The 23,156-nt window shown below is 43.0% G+C and overlaps 1 protein-coding gene across 1 annotated transcript in view; it reads left to right on the top strand.

The window, feature by feature from the left end:
• Positions 1-11,188: 11,188 nt before the first annotated feature.
• LOC144532780 (uncharacterized) overlaps positions 11,189-23,156 on the top strand; it is a 77,058-nt gene continuing 65,090 nt past the window's right edge. Inside the window, exons 1-2 of the mRNA XM_078273717.1 lie at positions 11,189-11,419; positions 12,695-13,784. Of these exons, the coding sequence (XP_078129843.1) occupies positions 11,189-11,419; positions 12,695-13,784 (1,321 nt within the window). The remainder of the gene's footprint in view (positions 11,420-12,694; positions 13,785-23,156) is intronic.

The following is a 23,156-nucleotide window of genomic DNA, read 5'->3' as shown; positions in this document are numbered from 1 at the left end:
TTAAGGTCTTTCAACATAATAGTGTTCATACCAATGACATCTTTCGCTCGAGATGGCCTCAGAGATCGAATCACTCTCATAACATCTGCCTCAGTGATATATTCTATATTGAAAGCTGGTTCTGTCTGTCTGACTTGGCAAGGAGTATTCTTATATTCAGAGGAAAAATACTTGATGATATTTTCTTCTGAGTCAATGAAATGATTATTGAGAGCATCAGCTACTTCAGCTGGCTTGTTTCTTAATTTTCCACTAACAACAAGTTCAAGTGATTTGGCATTGTGAACATTATGCCCCATTAGTTTTCTTAACTGGCTCCAAACAATTTTAGTATTACTTCCTGCTTTTTTAATTATGGTCAAAAAGAAGTTGGCTTTGGCCATCCTTATCTTTGACTACCCTATTCCGTAGCATAGCGAAAGTATGTCTATCTCTGCTTGCTCTAGATTTAATGGCAGATTTTAAAGCCATATCCCGTTTTTTCATTAGATTTAAGATTTCTGTGGTTATCCAAGGAATGGTGTTCTTTTTTTTCCTGTTGTTGTCTGCATGTGAAAGCATTAATTGATCTCTTCAGTTGTTGTGTAACTCTTTCACTGTCTTCTTCCAAAGATTTTCCTACAAGTACGTTCTCCCAGTTGATGCTCTGAACAGCACTTATAAACTGATCCTGCATATTTTTCGGAATATTTAAAGATTCCTGTTCTTGGACAAGTGGAGTGAAACGCTTGTTATTTAGCTTCCTGGCTATCAGGATCATATTATGGTCAGGTAGTCCAGTCAGCATATTAAAGGATTTGACAATTCGCTTTGGCCTATTGCTAAATATTAGATCTATTTGGGTTCTTGTAGAATTTATTACTCTGGTAGGCCTATTTATCAACTGTGTAAGTTTGCAATCGTCAGTGATATGTTTTAATGTTTTCCGTTAAACACAAGAAATCCAGGTTGGAGTCTAATAAAAGCTGGTGGATTTGATCACTTTTAGATTTAAAACTTCTTATGTTTAGGTGCCCTCCTAAAATACCCCTGGGCTTTGATTTGGGGTCCCAGATTATTCTTGAGTGATTGACGGTCTGGAATATGTTTAATTTCCTAAACTGGAGTGTTTGTCACCTTTTGTTTTTTGAAAACGGAGAACAATTAGATCTAGAATTTGGTAATTCTGCGATGCAACTGTTGGACGTAGTCTCTGCTGGAATCCCCACCGTGGCACATCGCTGGTCTCGCCGCCGGTCTGCCGGTGCAATGGCGGCTCCCCTCAGGTGCGTCCCCGGCGAATCAATCGGCTCCCCCGTGAGACAGGCCTCAGGAACTCGGACAGACAAGCCAAACCCAGTGTTGCGTTTCACGGACGCGGGCCAGGACATGGATGAATATCTCCAGATAGTAGTAAGCAGATTGTGATCACCAAAGCATTGCTTTGTTGTATCTTGGTTAAAGGCTTATGTTTCTTTGTAGGATGGTACAGTTGTGGACACATGAACGTTATTGCCAACGCGTGTTTCCCATAGCCGAAGTTTGCTGTGGCTTGGGTTGTTTGTTTAATTTTTGTCCTCTCTGTATGGAGAACATTTTCAACTGGTTTCGCTGATATATTAATATCAGTGGGTTTTAGTACATTTAAAATCAATCCATAAAATAAAAGCGCTACTGTCGCATCTGTCCTGCCAGTACCTGACACACATGCCGCCATACAACAGGTGAAACACATAAGACAATCACAAGGGCGGGAAAACTAAAGACAGGAAGTAAAACCAGACAAGACAAGGCAGAAAACCAGAGACTTCAAAATAAAACAGGAAACAGAACATATACAGAAACTTACAAGCATGACAGGAACTTCTTTTGGTGGAACATGTGTACGTTCAAAAGTTGTTTTAGTCCTGCAACAGAAAACTCAGATTGGTTTAGACTTCCAACTTAAACTCAGTTTAGAATTCCAACACACAGAAAGCGGAAGGTGACGGACATCCAACATGGACATTTCCAGCAGACCAAGAGCAATCCCGGAAGTGGAACGTCGTGGCTATAGACTATAGACACACACACACACACACACACACACACACACACACACACACACACACACACACACACACACACACACACACACACACACATCGTAGAAGGCATTGCCTTTCTTTGTATAATCTTGTCTTTTGCTTTCAAATATTTATTCTCCTGTAGATCAACTTTTCTCATGTAATATTATCTCTGCTGAGTCAACACACATGTAGGCACGATTAAATTTTTCCTCCTGCTTTGAGGCTTTTGTTTGAGGAAGTAACCTCTTTAAATGCACCTGTTCACATCAATGATCAATTGAATTAATTTTATGTAATTCATAAACCCCTGGACTTTAACAGCTCAAATGTGTTTCAGCAAGATCTCTGCTCATGTTCAAAACTTTCTGCACTAGTTTTCAGAACATTTGTGCGAATCTGCTTTTAAAAAGTGATGGGGATTAAATAAACAATTTCCAAGATGTCCCCAGCGTCCCCAGTGTTAATAACACCTGTTTATACTGAGGCATGCCTGGCATGGCAGTGACACAGTGACACAGAAATACAAATTGTAAAACATTTTATTTTGGAGACAAACTATGATATTGGAAACATTTCCACTAAACATTAATTCTAAGGAGTCTGATTCCACTGCCAAACTCACAGTCAAATCGTTGCAGTGTCTGAAAATGTGATTATGAATCAGAGGATCATTCCATTTGGGTTATATGGGGGTGCTAAATGTCTGGTTTGACCTAGAATTGCTCGGTTGTTCCTAATAAATCATGATATATAGATATATATATATAATGTTTTGGTATAAATATTAGCCATAGACTGTATATACAATTAGAAGTAAGGGTACTCATGTGTCAGAAGTACAGTACCGGTGACTACTGGCCCATTTCAGGCACTGTGTAGTAGGGCTGTCAACGAATATATTCTTTTTTTTATATAACTTTATTTTCATTTTTGTTAGTAGACAACATATATGACAAACATACATATAGAACCTAGCTACATATTGAACAACAATCACATTATCTATGGCAGATGGAGTTATTCAATAGAGAAAGGAAGAAAATAAATAAATAAAATAAAAAGAAAGCTGTAATTATGATGTTACTGACACAGCAAGCAAGAGGAGCAAAAACAATTATAAAAAATACATAGAAAATAAATAAAAATAGTAATAAAAATAAAATAATAAATTAAAATAATGAAAATAACAACTGAGGGGGGTTCGTCTCTAGGGTATCAGCTGGGGACAGATTAAGACAGTGATGGCAGGGTGGGAGTGATCCCAGTGGCATTGATAGAAGAGAAGTAGGAAATGAATGGGTTCCAAATAGTCTTAAATTTGTCCTGCTTCCCATCTCTCAGATATCTTATATTTTCAAGATGGATGCAACTCATTAGGTCACGTATCCAGTTTATATGAGTAGGTGGTTGACTTGACTTCCAATTAAGGAGAATCAATCGCCTGGCTATTAATGTACAGAAGGCGAGTGCACCGTTATGGAGGTTTGACAAATTTGCAGTTTTTGGGGAGAGACCAAAAAGTGCAACAAGTGGGCAAGGGTTAATTACAGAGCCCAGTGCAACTGACATAAAATTAAAAATCAATTTCCAGTAGCCCGTCAAACTTGGACAAAGCCAGAACATGTGGAGCAGAGAAGCTGGAGCCTGCCTGCACCTATCACATGTAGGGTCTATCTCTGGTTTGATCTTTGCTAACCTAACTTTAGTCCAATATATGCGATGAATGAATTTAAATTGGATAAGACTATGACGGCTGCATATGGAGGAGGAATGGATCCTATTTAGAACTTGTCTCCATTCCTCATCAGTAAACCTATAGTCCAGATCGACCTCCCAATTTTGTCTAGCTGTAATAGCAGATGAAGGCGAGAACCCTGCAATACAGTCATAAAGAGCGGATATAGCACCTTTGTTATTGATGTTAACATCAAGGGTGGTGTCGAGCTGTGTTGGGGGAGGAAGATTTGGAAACAGAGGAGAAATCTTTCTTATAAAATCTCTAATCTGAAAGTATCTAAAAAGGTGCGACCTTGGGAGGCTAAACTTTAAGGACAGCTGGGTGAAGGAGGCAAACGTCTTGTCTACATACAAGTCTTTAAATTTTTATTCCCTTTTTGAACCAGAGTTTAAAGACACTATCATTCAACGATGGGGGAAAAGCTGGATTTTTGTCACATGGAGAAGAAAACAGGAAACTCTGGAACCCAAAATGTGATCTGAATTGTCTCCAAATACGTAAAGACTGATTGACTACTGGACTGTAGTTTGGACGTTTAGGAATTGAAGCTAGTGGGGCGTAAAGTAGGGCTGTTAGAGATAATGGTTTGCAGGAGGCTTCTTCTAATTGTACCCACGTGGGAACCCAATCGCTCAGAACGAAATGGCAGTGTGGCCAGTAAAGGAGGTTGCGAATATTGGCAGCCCAGTAATATGACTGAAAATCTGGGAGAGCAAGTCCTCCAGCAGTTTTTGGTAGTTGTAGAATAGATTTCCATATCCTGCAAGGGCATTTATTCCAAATAAAAGAAGAAATTGTTTGGTTGAGGGTTTTAAAGAAAGATTTCGGAACAAAGACGGGAACACACTGAAAGAGATAAAGAAATCTAGGTAGTATATTCATTTTTACAGAGTTAATACGGCCTGTTAAGGATAGAGGGAGAGAAGACCAGCGCAGAAGATCCGACTTAACACGTTCCAGGGCAGGTGTAAAGTTCCTATTAAGTAGTATTTACGTGTGATAACAATTCCGACGTATTTAAATTCATCCAAGGCTACTTTAAAGGGTGCAGCAGAGGGTGGTAGACAGCTTGCATCTATATTGAGAGGGAAGAGCTTGCTCTTACTAATATTTAGCTTGTAGCCAGAGATGTCGCCAAACCCCTCCATGCAGGTGAGAATTCTAGGCAATGATACAACGGGGTTGGAAATAAAAAGGATTATGTCATCCGCATAGAGAGAATTTTTTTGGTTGCGATCTCCCCTGGTAATACCTGAGATCCTACTATCTGAGCGAATGGCTATTGCGAGGGGTTCCATAGCAAGGGCAAAAAGGAGGGGGGAGAGAGGGCACCCCTGTCTCGTACCACGCGACAACTGAAAGTAGGGAGATGAGGTATCGTTAGTACGAACAGATGCGACAGGAGAAGTATAAAGAAGCTTAACCCTTGTATTAAAACAAGGGTTAAAACAGCACCGTAGTACTTTTTTGTACAGCATTTTGGTCAGCTTAAACTGTGTTTAAATGTGCTCTAGAAATAAACTTTACTTACTTACTTTACAAGAGACAGGGTTTAGAGAGCAATTCTCAACAAACCGAAATACATAACCCTTGTGTGTGTCCCGGTGACCCGGAGGACAACACAAGGGTTAATCTAACTAATGAAGACTTCTCCAAAACCGAAACGTCGCAGTGTCAAACAGATATGACCACTCGACACGGTCGAATGCTTTCTCTGTGTCAAGCATAGCCAGGACTTTGTGGGATGTGGGATTGGAAGGAGAGTAAATGATATTAAAAGCACGCCTAATATTAAATAAAGATTTTCTATTCTTTATGAATCCTGTCTGATCATAATGAATAAGCTCAGGCAACACAGGCTCCAACCGACGAGCAAGAACTTTAGCAAGAATTTTAGCATCTACAGGGCAAAGACTTATAGGTCTGTAATTACCACAGTCCAGGGGGTCCTTATTCTTCTTTGTGATCAAAGAAATTGAGGCCTGGCAGGTAGAAAGGGGCAGAAGCCCAATTTTCAGGGTGCATTATCAAGCATTGGTCTCACCAGAACGCTGTGTGCCACTTTAAAAAATTCAACAGAAAAGCTGTCCGGCCCCGGTGATTTGCCGCTTTGCATGGACTGAGTGGCCTTCAATACCTCTTCACAGGAGAGAGGCTGATCAAGTTGCGTCTTGCAGTCATTGCTAATAGTGGGGATCTGTAATTTATTGAAGAAAAATTGTAATGATTCTGTATTTGCACTCGATTCTGTTTGGTAGAGGGCAGCGTAGTAGTTAAGAAAGCACTTGTTTATATCGGTTGGGTTGGTGAGGATATCGCCATTTATCTAGCAATATGTGAGGTATGAGAGATAATTTGGCCACGGATGTATGCTTTGAGAGTTTCCCAAATTGTACACGGTGACATACCCAGCCCGGTCTCACGGCAGGTCGTGTAACTGTCACGTTATTTTTAATCTATTGATACGTGTTCACAGGCACGTTTTTCGCGTTTTTTACGTGGTGGCCAGCACGAAAATGTGAAGTAATGTATTTCAATGGGAAGCATATTTTGTGGCCACAGCACAAAAATGGTAGGGAGTAGTATAAAGAGCCGAAAATCCGCACAGGGAGTTTGGTCAGGGTGGTGGATGGGTCAAACAACACAGGACTTTCACCCGGGTGAGCGGAGTTCGCGTCCTGTGTGTGGCATTTTGTTTCCCATAGTCTTCCTAATCACAACCGTCCTGTTATTGTCGCGCGTCCCCCGAGGCCGTCTCCCGGCGTGTGAGGCACCCTTTCCCAGTAGGGTTTTTCCTAAACCCAACCTCCGCCATCCCGTTATTGTCGTGCGTCCCCCGCGGCCGTCTCGCTTGAATCTCCATGGCCTACAGCCAGTTGGTTTCTCATGAAAATGCAGGCCCATTAACAGTGGTGCATGATCAGAGATTGCTTTTGCTTTTGCAAGAATGCTTTTATATGAACTGGACTCAATGTTAGATACAATTTTCCGGTCAACAAAAGAGTGGTGTACAGGGGGAAAAAAAATTAGTACTAACGTGAGGTAGGGTGTAAAAATCTCCACGCATCAGCAATGCCGTAACTGTCGAGGAAAGATTGGATGGCTCTAGCAGTGAGAGAGATGGCGGCTGATCTGGGGGAAGAATGGTCCAGAGAGGGAATCAGCACGGAATTAAAATTACCCCCCATGATAAGTAAGTGGCAGTTAAGATCAGGTAGGAGTGATATCAATTTAGCTATAAATTGGTGGTCATCCCAATTTGGAGCATATACATTATAGAGTATAACTTTAGAAGAGTACAGAAGGCCAGACACAATCACAAATCTCCCAAGTGGATCCTCGATTATGGTAGAGGGGCTAAATTGTACATTATTTCGGATAAGGATGGCAACACCTCTGGCTTTATTCTCAAACTTCAAGTGAAAAAGCTGTGAGATCAAGGGCCTTTTAAGACAGCGATGATGAGTTGTTAAGGTGTGTTTCTTGTAGATATAATATGTCCACATTAAAGTTCTGGATATGGTTAAATATCTTATTACGTTTAATTGGGGAATTAAGGCCTTTCACATTCCAGTTTAAGAAATTCACAACTCCTCCCCTGGCCAAAGTCGTCTTGTTCACTTGGTTGTCTGCCATATGGAGGGTGTGTGGGAATATGGACAATATATCTGATATCTAACTGACAGGTCTAGAGACGAGAGGAAAATAACAACACAGAGGGAAAAAGTAATCATAGAAAAATATTGCCACAGATGAGGAAGAACATTTGAAAAAAATTAAAAAGCATGCCCGCGAACAGGGAACATGGGGCATTCAGAACAAACCCGAACACTAAAAGGGGGAAACCCATGATAGTGCAGTTACCCATTTCCAACAGGATTTTTTACTCAAGGATAATCTAGCCTTGAGAGCACTGTGAACATATATGAGATTTTCAGAAGCACTGTATGTGGAGCCTCCATTATATCAAATATCAAGCAGCAAAATTGTAGTCTAGTGAGATGCCAAAACAATCTGCCTATGTCTCAATCTGTCTATGTGGTAGAGAGGATGTCTCGGAATGTATAAAGGTCTGAGAAAACAGACAACAGACCCTTTTTTTAATTGAATGTATTAATAATGAATTTAATTAGAAAAAAGCAAGGGGGAGGGGGGAAAAGCCCCGGAGACCACTACATCCATTAAAAAGTATGCCTGAATTAAAAAAAAGATAATAATAAAAAAAAAAAGGTTAAGAAAAAGTTGCTGACCAGAAGCGGGCCTATTTTACAGAACACCCAAAGGTAATTTTTCATGTGATAAAGGGGTGTCCGAGAAAGCAGTCAGATGATCATTTTAATACAATTTCCAAACCTAACAAGTGGGTCTTGATGAGTACCATAAATTAGACATTGTAAGACCCTCAAATAAATTTCTCGTCTATCCGCTCATATAATTAAATAGGAAGATAGTGAGCCACCACGTTTCAACACTTTACCAGATTGCACCGAAGTGGCAGTCCAAAGAAAGTGTCCGCTGTTTCCATCAACTGGGCAGGAAGAGCTGGTTGCCTTACCGGGAAGTTAGCGTCGGCTGTATGTTGTCGGTGAAAAAGGTTGTAGCGGTAGAAGGCTTGTCAAACTCGTGTTCTTTGTCCTGGAACCGAACCACCAGCTTACAGGGATACATATGACGGAATATAATGCCTGCGTTGTAGAGCTGAGCTTTCATTTCCTTAAATTTCCCACGGCGCCGGGCGAGTTCAGCCGAGAGATCGGGGAAGATCCGGATGGAGGAACCTTGGAAGTTCATAATGTCCCGCTCGGTACGAGAAAGTCTAAGTATCTCCTCCTTCATTCGGTAGTGGTGGAAGCAGACTATCATTGCCCGAGGGGGATGTCTGGGACCGGGCTTTGGGTTGAGGGAGCGATGCGCACGTTACCAGAGGGCAATTACCGGAGTGCGAGACACTTTTCCTTCTCCAAACAAAGTGGTGAAAAAGGATGACATAAAATCAGAGGGTCTTCCCTGTTCCACACCCTCGGGGATGCCTGTAACCTGGAGGTTCACTCTCCGTGCGCGGTTTTCGAGGTCGTCAGTCTTCTCCCGGAGGAGTTAATTTTCTGTGGCTAAAGCAGCGCACCGCTTCACAACATTTTGGAGGCTGCAGGTCAAGTCGGTAAGGGCTGACTCCATAGCCACTATTCTGGTTCGTGGTCCTCGATAGTGCCCACCTGAGCAGAATGTGACTTACGAAGTTCTGAAAGAAACTCAGTCCTCAATTCGGAAATTTCCTTCCTAATCAGTCGTAGTTAGCAACTTCTCGATCAAGGCGGTGAGCTCAGTCCCCGTGGACGGACCCGGGGTTTCAGTGGCCGTAGCTAGCTTACCGTTGGGGTCGCTAGCGTTAGCTTCAGTTGTCTGCTCTGAGTCGGATTTAGGTCACTTTCGTGGCATTTTGTACATGCAGAAGTAGTCGATTATCAATAGGAGACAATAAGAATTGAATAGTAAACGGTAGGCTTCGCTAAAAATATATTTAAAAAGTCGAGTTCACAGAGCGGCTCCCACATGCGTCTCACCACTCGCAGAGCATACCGGAAGTCCCTTAATGAATATATTCTAAATTCAAATATACAGTATATTCGAATAGTAAAAAGAAACAGAAATTTTAATATTAAAATATGTATATTAGAATGTAATGAGAGAGGGGTGAAAAACGGCACGACTGCAACCCGACAATTTTTTAGGTTGACAGTTCATTTATGACCTTGGAAATAATCATTTTAGGAAAGGGCCACATGGAGTTGAACCTGTGGCCGCTGCGACAAGGACTGAGCCTTCGTACATTGGGGCGCATGCTCTACCAGGTGAGCTATCCAGGTGCCCCAGATAGGTAGGTTGTACCTATTTGAATATTGTATTTCCAAGTTATGCCATTCTATATGCTCACTACATTTCAGATCAAAATACATTACAGTAACATCATAGCCTAGATTAAAGTACCTAGTTAACTAACTAGCTCAAATTAGCTCCACCCAGATCAATGCTACTTACACATGCATGAATGCATTCGTTATAATAAAACAATATTGACATATATACCAGTAATACTCTAAATGAAACCATTCTGCATAACGAGTACTTTCTTTTTTTCATAATTTGTAATCAAAGTAAAGTTTGTAAATTTTCAATTAATGACTTATTTATATTTATATACTTATGCATATATTTACTTTATATATTAAACTTATAGTATATATATTATTCCTACCTAGTTTTACTAAAGTCACATTCATCTATCAATCAGGAGAAACGGAGTAGTTGTATCTGCCAACATTGCTCATTCAGTTTAGTTTAGTTTAATAGCAAATTGTTAAAAAAAAGAACAATACGGCTTGTTCCAAAGTAAAAACATTGTGCAGATGAGGTTAGAAGCCAAGAGAAGGCTTATAAAGATACCAGCCCTTAAGTAGCCTAACACTAGTAACACAGCAGTGACAATCCCTCATTATAAACTCAATTTACAAACTGGTATATCATCTCAAACACAGGCCACTATTGCACAACGTGTGCAGACACATGCAGGTGTGTCAAACTTGAAAATGAGAATTGTTTAGTTTGTTATTAGTCTAATATCTTTGACTGTATTATTGCATGTATTATAAAAAGCATCGGATAAAAGTGGCAAAAACGTGGGGGGAAGCGCGGATTCGGCCTTAACTTTGACACATTTCCCTTACAGCTACAGCAGATGGCGCCATCGGACAAAGAGGCGTTCGGGGGGGAAGAGAGAGAGAGAGAGAGAGAGAGAGAGAGAGAGAGAGAGAGAGAGAGAAGAGAGGAGAGAGAGAGAGAGAGAGAGAGAGAGAGAGAGAGAGAGAGAGAGAGACTGAAGGAACGAGGAGAGAAGGGAGATTCTGTTCTCCACACTAACTAACGCACTTTACCATCTTGGCTCTCCAACTATGTACCTGCAACCTGCCCTTGCAGTCCTCCCCCTCCTCTCCCTCCCCCTGTCCTCCCCGGCGGTTGGACAGTGGTAGCGCGGACTGAGCAGCTGGAGTGCGCAGGGCAGGCCGGCCGGCATGCACCTGGAGAGCAACCGCCCCGCCAAGCCGTCCAAAGGGATCCGCCGGAGACACAGCGTGCACACGGACGCTCTAACAGCAGCGGGGATATAGCAGCAGAACACCGGGCGGATATCGGAGCTGCAGCATGGGCGGGGAAGAGACAGAGGCACAGCCAAAATGAAAGCCATGTAATACCACGGACATAAGAAAAGGGGTGGGGGGAACCCAGCGTTTGGATCAGAGTTGTCACGGGTGTATTTTTCTATGGGGCTTGGTTTGGTATCTTGTTCTCTGAAATTCACCAAACACAGTACTTTTGCTCTGCCATCTCCACTGTGTAGTTTAAAATGATGGAGAGAGGCGCACATCAGCCGCAGCAGTCCAAAAGCGCACAGAGTCCGCCAGAGGACATCTCCAAAATCAGTGACGAGGAGCTGCTGAAGTGGGGCAAAGAGGAGCTGGTGCGGCGGCTGCGGAGGGCAGAGGCGGGGAACAGGAGCGCCATCGTGGAGCACGGCAATCTGATGCGGGAGGTGAACCGGAGACTCCAGCAGCACCTGAACGAGATACGAAGCTTAAAGGTGAGATGGGTGGGGGGCCCCGGGGAGGTGGTTCCCGGCCGGTTTCAGTACAGGTGTGTAATGGGCATGCCGACACGGATCTGTACAGGATCAGTAAGAGAGGACGCAGTCTGAAATATATGGCCACATTTACAGATTGTCTGTTAATCCTTGTGTTGTCTTCCTTTCAACCTTGAAAAAAACCACTTTTTTTAACGTTTTTGACGCCTTTTTTTACAGTTTGTTTTTGCTTTTTCTTCTTTGATTTTTCTTCTACACTTTTTCAGCGCTTATTTCTACGTCCCATATTTTCTGATATAAAACAAAAATTTAAAATGGGTCAATGTGACCCGAAGTCAACACAAGGGTTTTAAGGGCAAAATGGTCATTAAATAATAAAGGTTATACTGAAACCATTAAACCTGTTGCATATGGGATAGACAGAATGCCATATATACCTATATTGGTCCAAAAATAGTAGGACTGCCCCCTCTCTGTCGATTAGTTGACTAATTGGTCGTTTCGGAGATTTCTTTAGTCGATTAGTCATTTTTTAAATGCTTTTTCATGCTAAATGACGTATTCCCAAGAAACATATGAGCACCCCGCTAGTAAACACAAGATTTAAAGATGTTTGTTTACATGATTCTTTGTGGAGAAACTCAGTTTTACAGATCTGTCGATTAAATCAACTTATCGATTAGTCGACAAAATCATACGTGTTAGTCGACTAAGAATTTCTTAAATGGAGGACAGCCCTAAAAATAGGGAAATGTTTGCTGGTGTAGCCATCAGTTAGACAGGAGTGGACAAAACATTGATTGTGTTAAAAATATTCCTAGTTCTGAGGCATCCTCAAGAAAACAGAGCTACAACTAATGATATTTTCATTTAGAGCGGAAATCATTAGTCATTGATCAAGATGATTGATAGAAATGTATCGGCAACTGTTGGCATTTTTTTTTAAAGCAAAAATGGCATGGCTTGTTTTGTCAATTGTCCAAAACAAATTGGCCAAAGGAAAGCAGCAAATCCTTAACATTTGAGAAGCTGGAACTAGAGAGGGTTTGGCATTATCAAAATAGTTGCAGATTCATTTTCTGTTGATCGACTTATCGTTTCAGTTCTACAAGAAACACCTCACATACACAGAACTGCATGATGGGAACACTCTTCTCATTGAATGATCACTCTCAGCGGGGATGTGCATGTAATCCCTCACCGTGCTGCTTTGTGTGTCTGTGTGTGCCTGCCTGCGTGTGTGTGTCTGTGTGTGTGTGTGCCTATGTAAACCAGGACGTGAACCAGAAACTGCAGGAGGACAACCAGGAGCTGCGGGACCTGTGCTGCTTCCTGGATGACGACCGGCAGAAGGGGAAGCGTGTGTCGCGGGAGTGGCAGCGTCTGGGCCGCTACAGCGCGGGCCTGATGAGGAAGGAGGTGGCTATCTACCTGCAGAAGCTGAAGGAGCTGGAGCAACGGCAGCTGGACGTCATGCGGGAAAACCTGGAGCTCAAGGAGGTGTGCCTCATGCTGGAGGAGGAGAGGGCCGCGGCCGTGGCTGGAGGAGGGGGAGTGGGACGCGGTGGAGGTGTGGGCGGGCATGGAGGCCCCGGCCGTAGGAGCTCCATTGACAGTCAAAGCAGCTTGTCCCAGCTAGGTGGAAGTGTCCCAGCACCTGGCCTGCTGCGGGACGTCGGCGATGGGAGCAGCACCTCCAGCGCGGGGAGTACTGATAGCCCAGACAACCCCCACCTCAAACCCCCTCTCGTGGGCTCCAACGCCAGCCCTGGATCCAGAGGTGTCTCCTCTGAGCACGCCCAGAAACCTGCCGATGTGTGCCAATCAACAGGCAGGAGGCACAGCTCCACCCCAGAGTACCACACTTTCCCCCAGTCCTGCCGCCCCCGCGGGGGGTCCCTCACCAACGTGGAACCCCGTGGCCTTCGGGGACACAGCCCGGAGAAACACAGCAAGTCGCCCACCAGGCTGCCATGTGACTACCACCCTAAACCCTGCAGCTCTGACCTAGTAGCCCACAAACAGCTATTGATGTCCGGGCAGGCGTCAGCAGGCTGTGGGAAGGGCACTGCCAAGTCCAGCCCAGAGCTGAGTCAGAGACACCGGTCGGTTACCGTGGGGCAGGGGTCAGGCTGTGGGAGTCCTGAGGCCAAGCTGGCAGGCATGGGAACGCCTGAGCACCTGAGGAAAGGCCGGGTGATTGTGGGTAGTCCAGAGTCTATACGGCACCACCATCACTATCAGCACAGCACCGGGCTGGAGCACGGCAAAGGGACCTATAGCAGTGGCTCCCCCGGCAGGGACGGGGTGCAGAGGAGGGCAGCGGGAGAGGAGCTGGCTCCCCACCATCAGAGTCTGTACAACGGTAGGCAGAGGGTAACTCTTATCTTATATTTCCATTGATAAGTCATTCATTACCCATAAAGAACAACATTACATGTACAGAAAGTTATACCAGAAATGAAATGATCTGGGCTGACTGAGTCAGTGTCTTCTGGCTTTGAAATGATGGATGTAAGGCTTATTATTACACTGTTCATACACATTATTACAGTTATACTCCTCTAGCTTCTAACAAACTACATCAACAGAGACCCACAACCTAGTGTTCAACTCCTGGTCAAATTTGAGACATGAACCCAATCTGAGACACTTAATACTTTTGTTATTTCTTCTTCAAAGATACAGTTACAAGCTTGTGCTTTAAAACGAATGGCTTCTTCATTTAGTGCACTTGTTGTTTGCTAAGTTCACACACATGAAATGTCCACCCAGACTCTAACTGTGTGTTCACATAATCGCTGCCTTTAGTTCAGACTGTCAGTGTTGAGCCACAGTGGGACTGTAGATGACCTTGGTTTAAAGGGGAAATTTATATTTTTCAACTTGCACCCTATTTTCCCATGTTTTTGTGTCTAAGTGACTAATGTGATCAACATTTTTTGAGATTGGTCCAGTATTGAGCGAGAGCCCTGCAGCTGACAGCCGCGAACCAGGCTGCAATGTAATCTATGGGACAATAGGGATCATCAATGTACGTCCACTAAAAGAGCTGGTTTTGCCACTGACAGACTCAGATTGTTATTAGAAGTGTCTGACTACATTATGGAAAGATGGATAAGTTGCCGTTATTCTGCCATGCTTTTGTTTGTAACTTATTGATGCCAGGTCAACACAGTAACTTTAGCTAATAGCATTAGCTTACCTCAGCTCTGTCTGCAGCTCTCCACTCTTGGAGCATCATTTTTATGTAGGAAAATGTGCTTTGGTGTAGGATTTATTCTCCTCTTTGGCTGGCCGTAGTCATTCCAATACCAGTTCAAAATGGTCACTACAGTCCTGGCGCAGTTTATGGACCATAATCTTAGTAGTCTATTTGTAGCTATATGCTAGCACAACTAGCCACAACTTCAGCCTGTCCGTATCCAAAGGTAACGTCTATGAAAGCTGTGTAATGTGTAGCTTGACATTTTGTTGGCAAAATTCTAAAATGCTTAATTGAAAATCTTTAGACAACACAAAACTACGCTTTCTGTATAGACCGAATCACCCTGACGTCACGCTAACACAAAAATCCCTTCCAGATGGACAAATAGCCATGATTTAAATAGCAGAGATATGTGAGATTGGCAAACCTTTCATTTTCAGCCGTAACTGTAACGTTTAAAGATATATATAGTTAAACACGGTGGTCCGACCTATGTGGTGTTTCTGCTTATTTTCTGTACTGTGTTGCTTTGCTAGCGTCTTTGATACACCAAATATAGCATTATGAACAGCGCCGGTTGGACTGACTGCTAGTTTGGGTGGTGTAATTTTCTTTAGTCTGTGGCACAACAGGTAAATTAGCTCTCCAACCTAATGTTATTGAAAGTGTTGAGATATGAAAGCATCAAACATGCATTTTAGATGAAGGGCATGAGAGTACAACAAACTCTCTCAATTGTGTTCCACAAGTCAAGACGTAGATTTACGGTGCATAATTGCCCCGTAGCCAAAGTGTTACATTGCTCCTCAGATGTCTGCAGGGTAAATCCAGACAGCTAGCTAGACTGTCTAATCTGAGTTTTCTGTTGCACGACTTAAACAACTTTTGAATGTACACGTTCCACCAAAAGAAATTCCTTCTTATATATTTTGCAGTGGCACCGTTGCTCCATATGACGCTTTGCGCCGCCCAAGACGATTATGATTGGTTTAAAGAAATGCCAATAAACCAGAGTACGTTTTTCTCCCATCCCGGAATGCTGTGATGACTCGCCAGACCCTCCTTTACAACAACTGTGTGTCGGTCACCATTTCAGGTTTACTGGACTACCAAACGCCGCTGCCCTGACAGAGCTCTAGGGCCTGCAGCGCGCTGTTCTCCTTCCCTTCTTCCTGCTAAATGGCTGGTGTGTGAGTGAGAGTGCGGTCAGCGAGCTTGTTACGCCTGCAATCTCTTACCACAGGTTCCAGTTAATCTTATAGTGGATATGTGTGTTGAGTTATTTAAACAAACGATCGGGGAAATAAATGCCTCTTGTCTGTGAGTGTGCTGGATGGAGCTATCGATGAGCGCTAGCTTGCCTCCTCCTAACGAGAACTCTGAAATTCACAAAAATGCCTTAAATTGAAATCGGACGAAAGTGTTAGCTAAGCTTTGTAAGACCTTAGGGTAGCTGTGATATACATGCCGTGACGAAATTCAAAGTGTAAATATACTATAGTTATGCCGAAAGTGTAGCTAGCTAGCCACAATCTTTACCCATAGGATTGAAGGGACGCTAGCAGCTAACGAAACCCCTCACATTCACAAAAATGCATTAAATTGAAATCAGACACAAGTGTTAGCTTTGTAAGACCTTAGGGTAGCTGTAATATAAGTGGCGTGACGAAATTCAAACTGTAAATATTAGGGCTGTCAGCGTTAACGCGTTAATCGCGATGTGATTAAGGGCTGACGCAATGCCATTCATTTTTTTTAATCGCATGTTATTATGTTATTTTACACTTCACTCGGCTTTGCGTCGTGCCTAACAGGCTACTATTTTGACCCTTTGCAGCACCGTTACTTATCATCAAGCTGCCACCTCCTCGTAACACATCTTGCTGCTGCAGGCTTCTTATATGCTGTCTATGTGCAGGCTGCAGGCATGATGGAGAAAGACCGCAGCAATGAAATCCTGAATGGCGCTTTTTATTTTCCAAAACTCCCGGACGGCTCGTAGACAAGTCGAAAGCCATATGCACATTGTATAAAGCAGAATTAAAATATCACCAAAGCACGTCAAGCTTGAGCTACCACCTACGGTTGCTGTGGCCCGCCGTACAGGTTAGTTTGACCAGCGGGCAGCAGCGGTGGCCGGAGCGAGCAGCAGCGGTGGCCGGAGCGAGCAGCAGCGGTGGCCGGAGCGAGCAGCAGCTGCGGCGGCCGGAGCTAGCGGGGGAACATCCTCAGCGGTGAAACGCGAACGGAGGCTGGAGTATAACCTAGCTAGGTGGAAAGCTAATGCTAGCCGGCCACCTTTTCCATCAATCCTGCTTGCAAGTGTCCGCTCATTAGACAAAAACTGGACTACATCCAACTTCAACGAAACTCCCAACGAGAGTTCAGAGACTGCTGTGTTTTTGTTGTTGTGGAAACAACAGTGTACCGGACTATCCAGCCTGTTTCTCTGTTGCCGGGTAAGAGTGGAGATGGGCTGTGTTAACACGGACTTGTGAAGAAATGAGCTGCTCATTAACCGGTGATCACTGGACGTCAGTGAGTAATCAACATTATTTAGGAGTTACTAAACACTATATTGACTCTGGTAAGGATAGGGATTTTTAGTTTTTTAGTTAGGTACTTGGAGGAATTGTGCAATAATGACAGATTCATACATTTTTCTTTTGTTTACAATAAATAAATAATTACAAATCTTAAAATCAAGTTCATAAAGTAACTTTCTTTGCATTCATTTGATTCCCAATCCAAATACACTGGTAAAAATTGCTTTCGATTGTTAATATGTACTTAAAAACAGTTCTGAAATGCAAAATAATAGAATTTTAATCATGTGATAAAATATGCGATTAATCGCGATTAAAAAAATGTAATCGTTTGACAGCCCTAGTAAATATACTATAGTTATGCCGGCAGCCGGTGGCTCTGCGGAGCCCCGAGCCCCGGTAGTCCAGTAACCCAGAAACTGTGACTTTGTCCTGGGTATAGAGCCCAGCAGGCTGCTGCTTTCTTGTCAGACTGTGTGGAGCTCCTGAAAGTCTGACACGTCTTACCAAATTTGCAATTAGCCATCAATTTTCATAAAACGGCCCATATTTGAGCTTTATGTAGTTGATTTCTCGCATAAAAAAGTCTCAGAAGTGAATTTAATAACGAAATAGCAGACAAACGATGTATAACGTTGCAGTGTCTGAAATATGAGACCTGCTGTCTCGTCTCCAATGTATGTGTATGTGGTTCGCTCACCAATCAGCACGCAGCTCATCTAAATATTCATGAGCATACCATATTTGGAAGAAAAGCTCTTGTTCCAAATAGAGCCATATTCACAGGGTAGTTAAGGGCCCACAGAATAGCACTTGGGCAATTTTCAGCCCAACCAATGTTACATACCCTATTAGGAGACCTTAAGGAACAGTGTGAAATACCCTATATAATCATTCTATCACCCCTTTAATGTATGGGAGGAAACACACGGTCAAGGTCAAGTCCACCCACACAAAGTCTCAAGAGCTCAAGCTTAGACCCAGTTTAGGAGCCAGACTTACAATCACACACATACACACATGAACACACACACAGGGCTCATGTGGATTCACTGGCTGTGGCAGTAGTGGTAAGAGAGCGAGGGAGTGTACTCATCTGTGTGTGTGTTTGTAAGCAGGGTACCGTGGGTGATGCAACTCTCCAGGGTGTATGTGTTACATAGGTACGCTTGAGGTGTTTAGGACCAAGATGCACACACATACACACACTTACACACCTTTGAGAAACTGAAGTGAAAGCAGAGAGAGACAGTCTTTAAAAACACATGAGACAGACAGTTTTAGCATGTGTGTACACATGCATATAGAAAGAAAGGCAGACACACACACACACACACACACACACACACACACACACACACACACGTAGAGTATGTGTTTGTGCATGTGAGTTGTCAACTCGTAATTAGCTCACATTTGACAGTTGCGTAACTCTTCTGACATGTTCACATAAATTTTTCCCACATTCACATTATAAAAGGGCGTTTTTTGACAACAGAGGACAACATGAAATACATTTTTGTCTGATAAGCCTGACTTAGTTTTACTGCCATTAAATATTCCAAAGCACTCCCTTGTGATGACTGTGGTTTAGCTTTTTCTCTCTGTTTATACGTTTCTGAGTACTTACTTTGAGTGTGACGAGTGTGATTATTAATGTGTTGTGCCCAGGGACGCAGTGGAGGGTAAAACTGCCTCAACTCACTTTATCCATCTTTTGAACTGTGGAAAAGAATTTATTTTTGGAATGTTTTAATCACAAATTTGTGTGCTTTAAAGGCTGTTTGTATATAAGGTGTTTGGGAAGAGCTCTATGAGAAGGTGTATTTCTTTGTTCATGCATTTGTGACCATTGGTTGTTCATGTGAAATGCTTTTTGCACTATGCAGTGCTTAGAGGAACTATTTCACTTCAGAGCCCCATACCCCTAAAGCCCTGCATCAGGGAAATTCAGTGTGCACTAATACCATAGAAAAAAATGTAAAAAATAATGGAAGGACCCTCCAGGTCTGAAAAGTGAAGTGAATGCGGAAGTGCCTTAAACCTGCATTTTATCTTATTTCCAGCAGGGGTGACTCCACTGGTTGCAAAAAAAAGTCTGTTTCTGTAGAAGTCTATGGGAAAATGACTCTACATCTCACTTATTACCTCAATAAACATTTTATAGTCTCTCAAGTCTTCAATACAGCATGATTTTCATTTGGTAAATTATGGTCCCATTTATTTTAAAATAGACGATAAAGCAGCGGATGATTTAGAGCGTGGCTACACGCCGACCTGTCAACCAGGACAGAGGCTTAGCATTGCTAAGTTATTAATGCTAACCATGGCACTGTGGACATTAAAATAGCTGTGCACTTGTTTTTGGGTGCTGTTCATGTTTTCGTCTTAAACTTTGACCATCTCACTGTGTATTTTCAAACATTTTGGTTGCCTAAAAATGTCTTGTTCAGTGTTCGCTAGCACCTTGCAAACCAAACTAGCTAGCGCTAGTGTTAGCTGGTAACTTAAGGGAATCTTTGCAGATTTTGTGCCGTAGGCCTACTGCCGTACATGCAGCTGAATGGCGCCAGTACCCGGAGGTCCATGTTTACCCGCCAGTAAAACTCTATCAGATGACTCGCTTCAGCTGGTTGAAAATCGTTTCCTATAGCACCTTTCTACCTTAGCAGACAAAGCGCCTTTGCCTCTCATTCAAGGACATGGGGATAGGAGGAGCCAGGGATTGAACCATCAACCTTTTGGTCAAAGGTCCCATGGCATGAAAATGTCATTTTATCAGGTTTTTTAACATTAATATGAGTTCCCCCAGTCTGCCTATGGTCCCCCAGTGGCTAGAAATGGCAATAGGTGTAAACCGAGCCCTGGGTATCCTGCTCTGCCTTTGAGAAAAAGAAAGCTCAGATGGGCCAATCTGGAATCTGCTCCTTATGAGGTTACCTCCCTTTTCTCTGCTTTGCCCGCCCAGAGAATTTGGCCAGCCCATGAGAGAGAGAGAGACATCATGGCTTGCAAACAAGCAAAGTGGCAGTTGGTCAAGGCCACACCCCCACCCTCCACCTTGCCCCCCTCTCTCCTCCTCAATAGCATTTAAAGCTACAGACACAGAAATGGCACATCCTAAGGAAAGTTCATTGTGGGACTGGCTCTAGTGGCTGTAATTCTGCACCAAGGCTAAATTTCGGGAAAGAGACTTCAGATACAGTATTAGGGGACCACTAAGGCCTATATAAAAGAGACTTCAGATACAGTATTAGGGGACCACTAAGGCCTATATAAAAGCATCCAACAAGCACTCGCAAAGTTATGGCAACCAAATAAACAACAGGGCGAGTACTACTTCACTCAATAAGTGATAAACAGCGACGAAAGCCACGACATGAAATCCGCACTCACGCCTGTGAAATATGACAGCTACAGTTTATTAGAAAATAGCATTGTGGAGACTGAAGTTAATGAATTTACTGTTTATCAGACCCCAGATGAGACCAGAAGCTAACATTAGCCACGCTGCTGCGATGGTCCCTCTGCCTTTGACTCGCCGCTACAGGAGACTGTGTGTATTCCTCCGACACGCTGTATTAACGTTACTGATTTAAAACCGTTTTCCAGGTTAGTGGGGGTGCATACCGCTCAAAACCAACATGAAAAATGTAGCTAGTAATGTTCACTCAGCGTTTTGTTTTGTTGTTAATCTGTGTGTAAAATGAGCGGTGACGTTAAATCACCCTACAGTACCGTCTATTTTCTGGATGGTTTCAAGGTAACGGTCGGTAGCTAACATTAGCAGATAAGCCCGTACTCTGACGTCCAACACTCAATCCACAATCCAAAACTCTTTGCACTCTTTCTAACACTCTAGGATCCACGCTGGAGGTTATAGTTGAGCCGTCTTTATATTTCCCGCTGCACCACAGGCTGGAATGGCAGGCATATCTGATGCTGTTTGCTGAAACGCAAACGTGTCCGTGTTGTTCTATGGTGTCCAGCAGCAGTAATGATTTCTATAGTGCTGAGTGGAAGTGATCTCTATTACAGCTGAGGCCATGGGAAATAGCTTTGTACCTTGTGTGGACGCGGGATCCCTGACTCAGCTGTTACCAGGAAACAATAGTGGCTGGATGTACTGTACCATAAACTGAGATTATGCATATATCTTAATACCATTTGCAGCATACTATATGCTTTTTAGTAGATGTGAAACATTTGTATATCCCCAGCTCTCTTCAGTTTTTCTGCCTTATAGCACATGGGATTCTTGGAAGAAAATACTGTGTTCAGGTCAGTAAATAATCTATGCATAGATCAGCAAATGACTCTGATTGCTTCTGACGTGGAGAACAATTTGGATTTAAATGGTTACATTCTGGCTGCAGAGGACTAAATTAGCATCTTCAGAAACACTGTGGGTGGCAGAAACATTAATTTATGTTAAAAAAAGATGTTTCACTCGCCATAACTTAAGCCATAAGGCTGGCTGTAGTCTTGTGCTGAAGTCCCGTGGGAATTCAGTTGTAGCAGGAAAAGGTAAACAGCAGTGTACAGATGGGAGCGTAGTGTGTGAAGAGTGAAGAGTGAAGAGCGGAGGTGTTCACAAGGGAAGAAGCTTGGAGTAACGTAACTATGGAGCTAGCCTTCAGTAACGCTATTACTGTACAAGAAACAGGCATCATTTGGCCCATTTCCATGTAGTTACATAGTCACTGATATGATCATAACCACTACAGTGCTCAATTACCTATTTTTGAGGGGGAAATAAACGTTTTTCGCCACAAACATTTTGCTAACAGGGTACGTGAATTTAAACAATGTCTGAGTTGAAAACGCATCTTGTTGTCATGTAAGGGCCCTGTTCATGTTGCACAGACATTTTAATTGCATTTTTTGTCTGTTAAGAGGCACAAAGGCACTCTTTATGTTGTGCCCCCATAACTGCCGTTTTAGCTAAGTGGGAGCTCTCGGCATTAGCTGTAGCATTAGCTTAGCTGTAGCATTAGCTGTAGCTCCATGTTGCTAGCACCGATTTGGCTCGTTTTTTTTGCTATCGAGAGTACTCACATCAATCGACAGTGACAGTGGATAGACAGGAAAGGGGGAGAGAAAGAGAGGGGATGACACGCAGCAAAGGGCCACAGGTCGGATTCGAACCCGGGCCGCTGCAAAGGACTTAGCCTACATTGGGTGCACGCTCTTACTGGGTGAGCTAGAGGTCGCCCCTGAAACAGTTTTTTAATGCAACTCCGTAATGTTGACACAGAAATGGCGCAGTGATATTTGAGTGATGCGCCAGGTGTGCTCAAATGGCTCTGGGTGTGCTGTCATGCTGATTTGAGCACGTTCTAAATGTCTAGTTGACCAATCAGATTGTCTGGTTGGATGTACTTGTTGTATAATTAGGATACAAAAAAGGTAACTGTGTTCCGTTAGAGTTACAGAAAAAAAAGATGTCAGATTACTGAAAAAAAAACAACAACAGCTGGACGCTACCATCTTGTTTAAAAAATGTTTTATTGGACTTGGCAGGTTCCCTCTTTACGGTTAGTGTGAGCACCCATGAAGTGATCGGTCGTTTGGCCCATGTGGTTGAGTGTAGAAGTTGTACTTTTTAACATGCATACGAGATGATTGAAACAGGTTTGAGTGTGAGTTAATGCAACATAATAACATAACATAATGAAGTTTTCAGCGGTCCAGAATGAAAATCTGTAGAATTTTGCACTGTCTTTCTGCTTTGTGGTGGAGACTGATAGAAATTAATCATTATTTGCAGCCCCACTTTTAGTTCTTTAATCTGTTCTGTAATGCTGAATGTTCTCTATAAGACACATTCTTTCTCATTTTCATTCTCAAAGTTTCTCTTTGCAGCCTGTAGCTTTCCACTGCTCCTCCCAGATTCCAGCCTCACCTTCTTCCTCAGCTTCATCTATCTTCTCCGCCTTTCATTCATTCCACTTCCATTTTCTTCCTGTTAACATCTGTGTGC

The sequence above is a fragment of the Sander vitreus genome, chromosome 17, assembly GCF_031162955.1.
Source record: "Sander vitreus isolate 19-12246 chromosome 17, sanVit1, whole genome shotgun sequence".
Classification (NCBI taxonomy): Eukaryota; Metazoa; Chordata; class Actinopteri; order Perciformes; family Percidae; genus Sander; species Sander vitreus.
The sequence above is the reverse complement of the archived record's forward strand: the minus strand, read 5'-3'. Positions and strand labels throughout refer to the sequence as shown.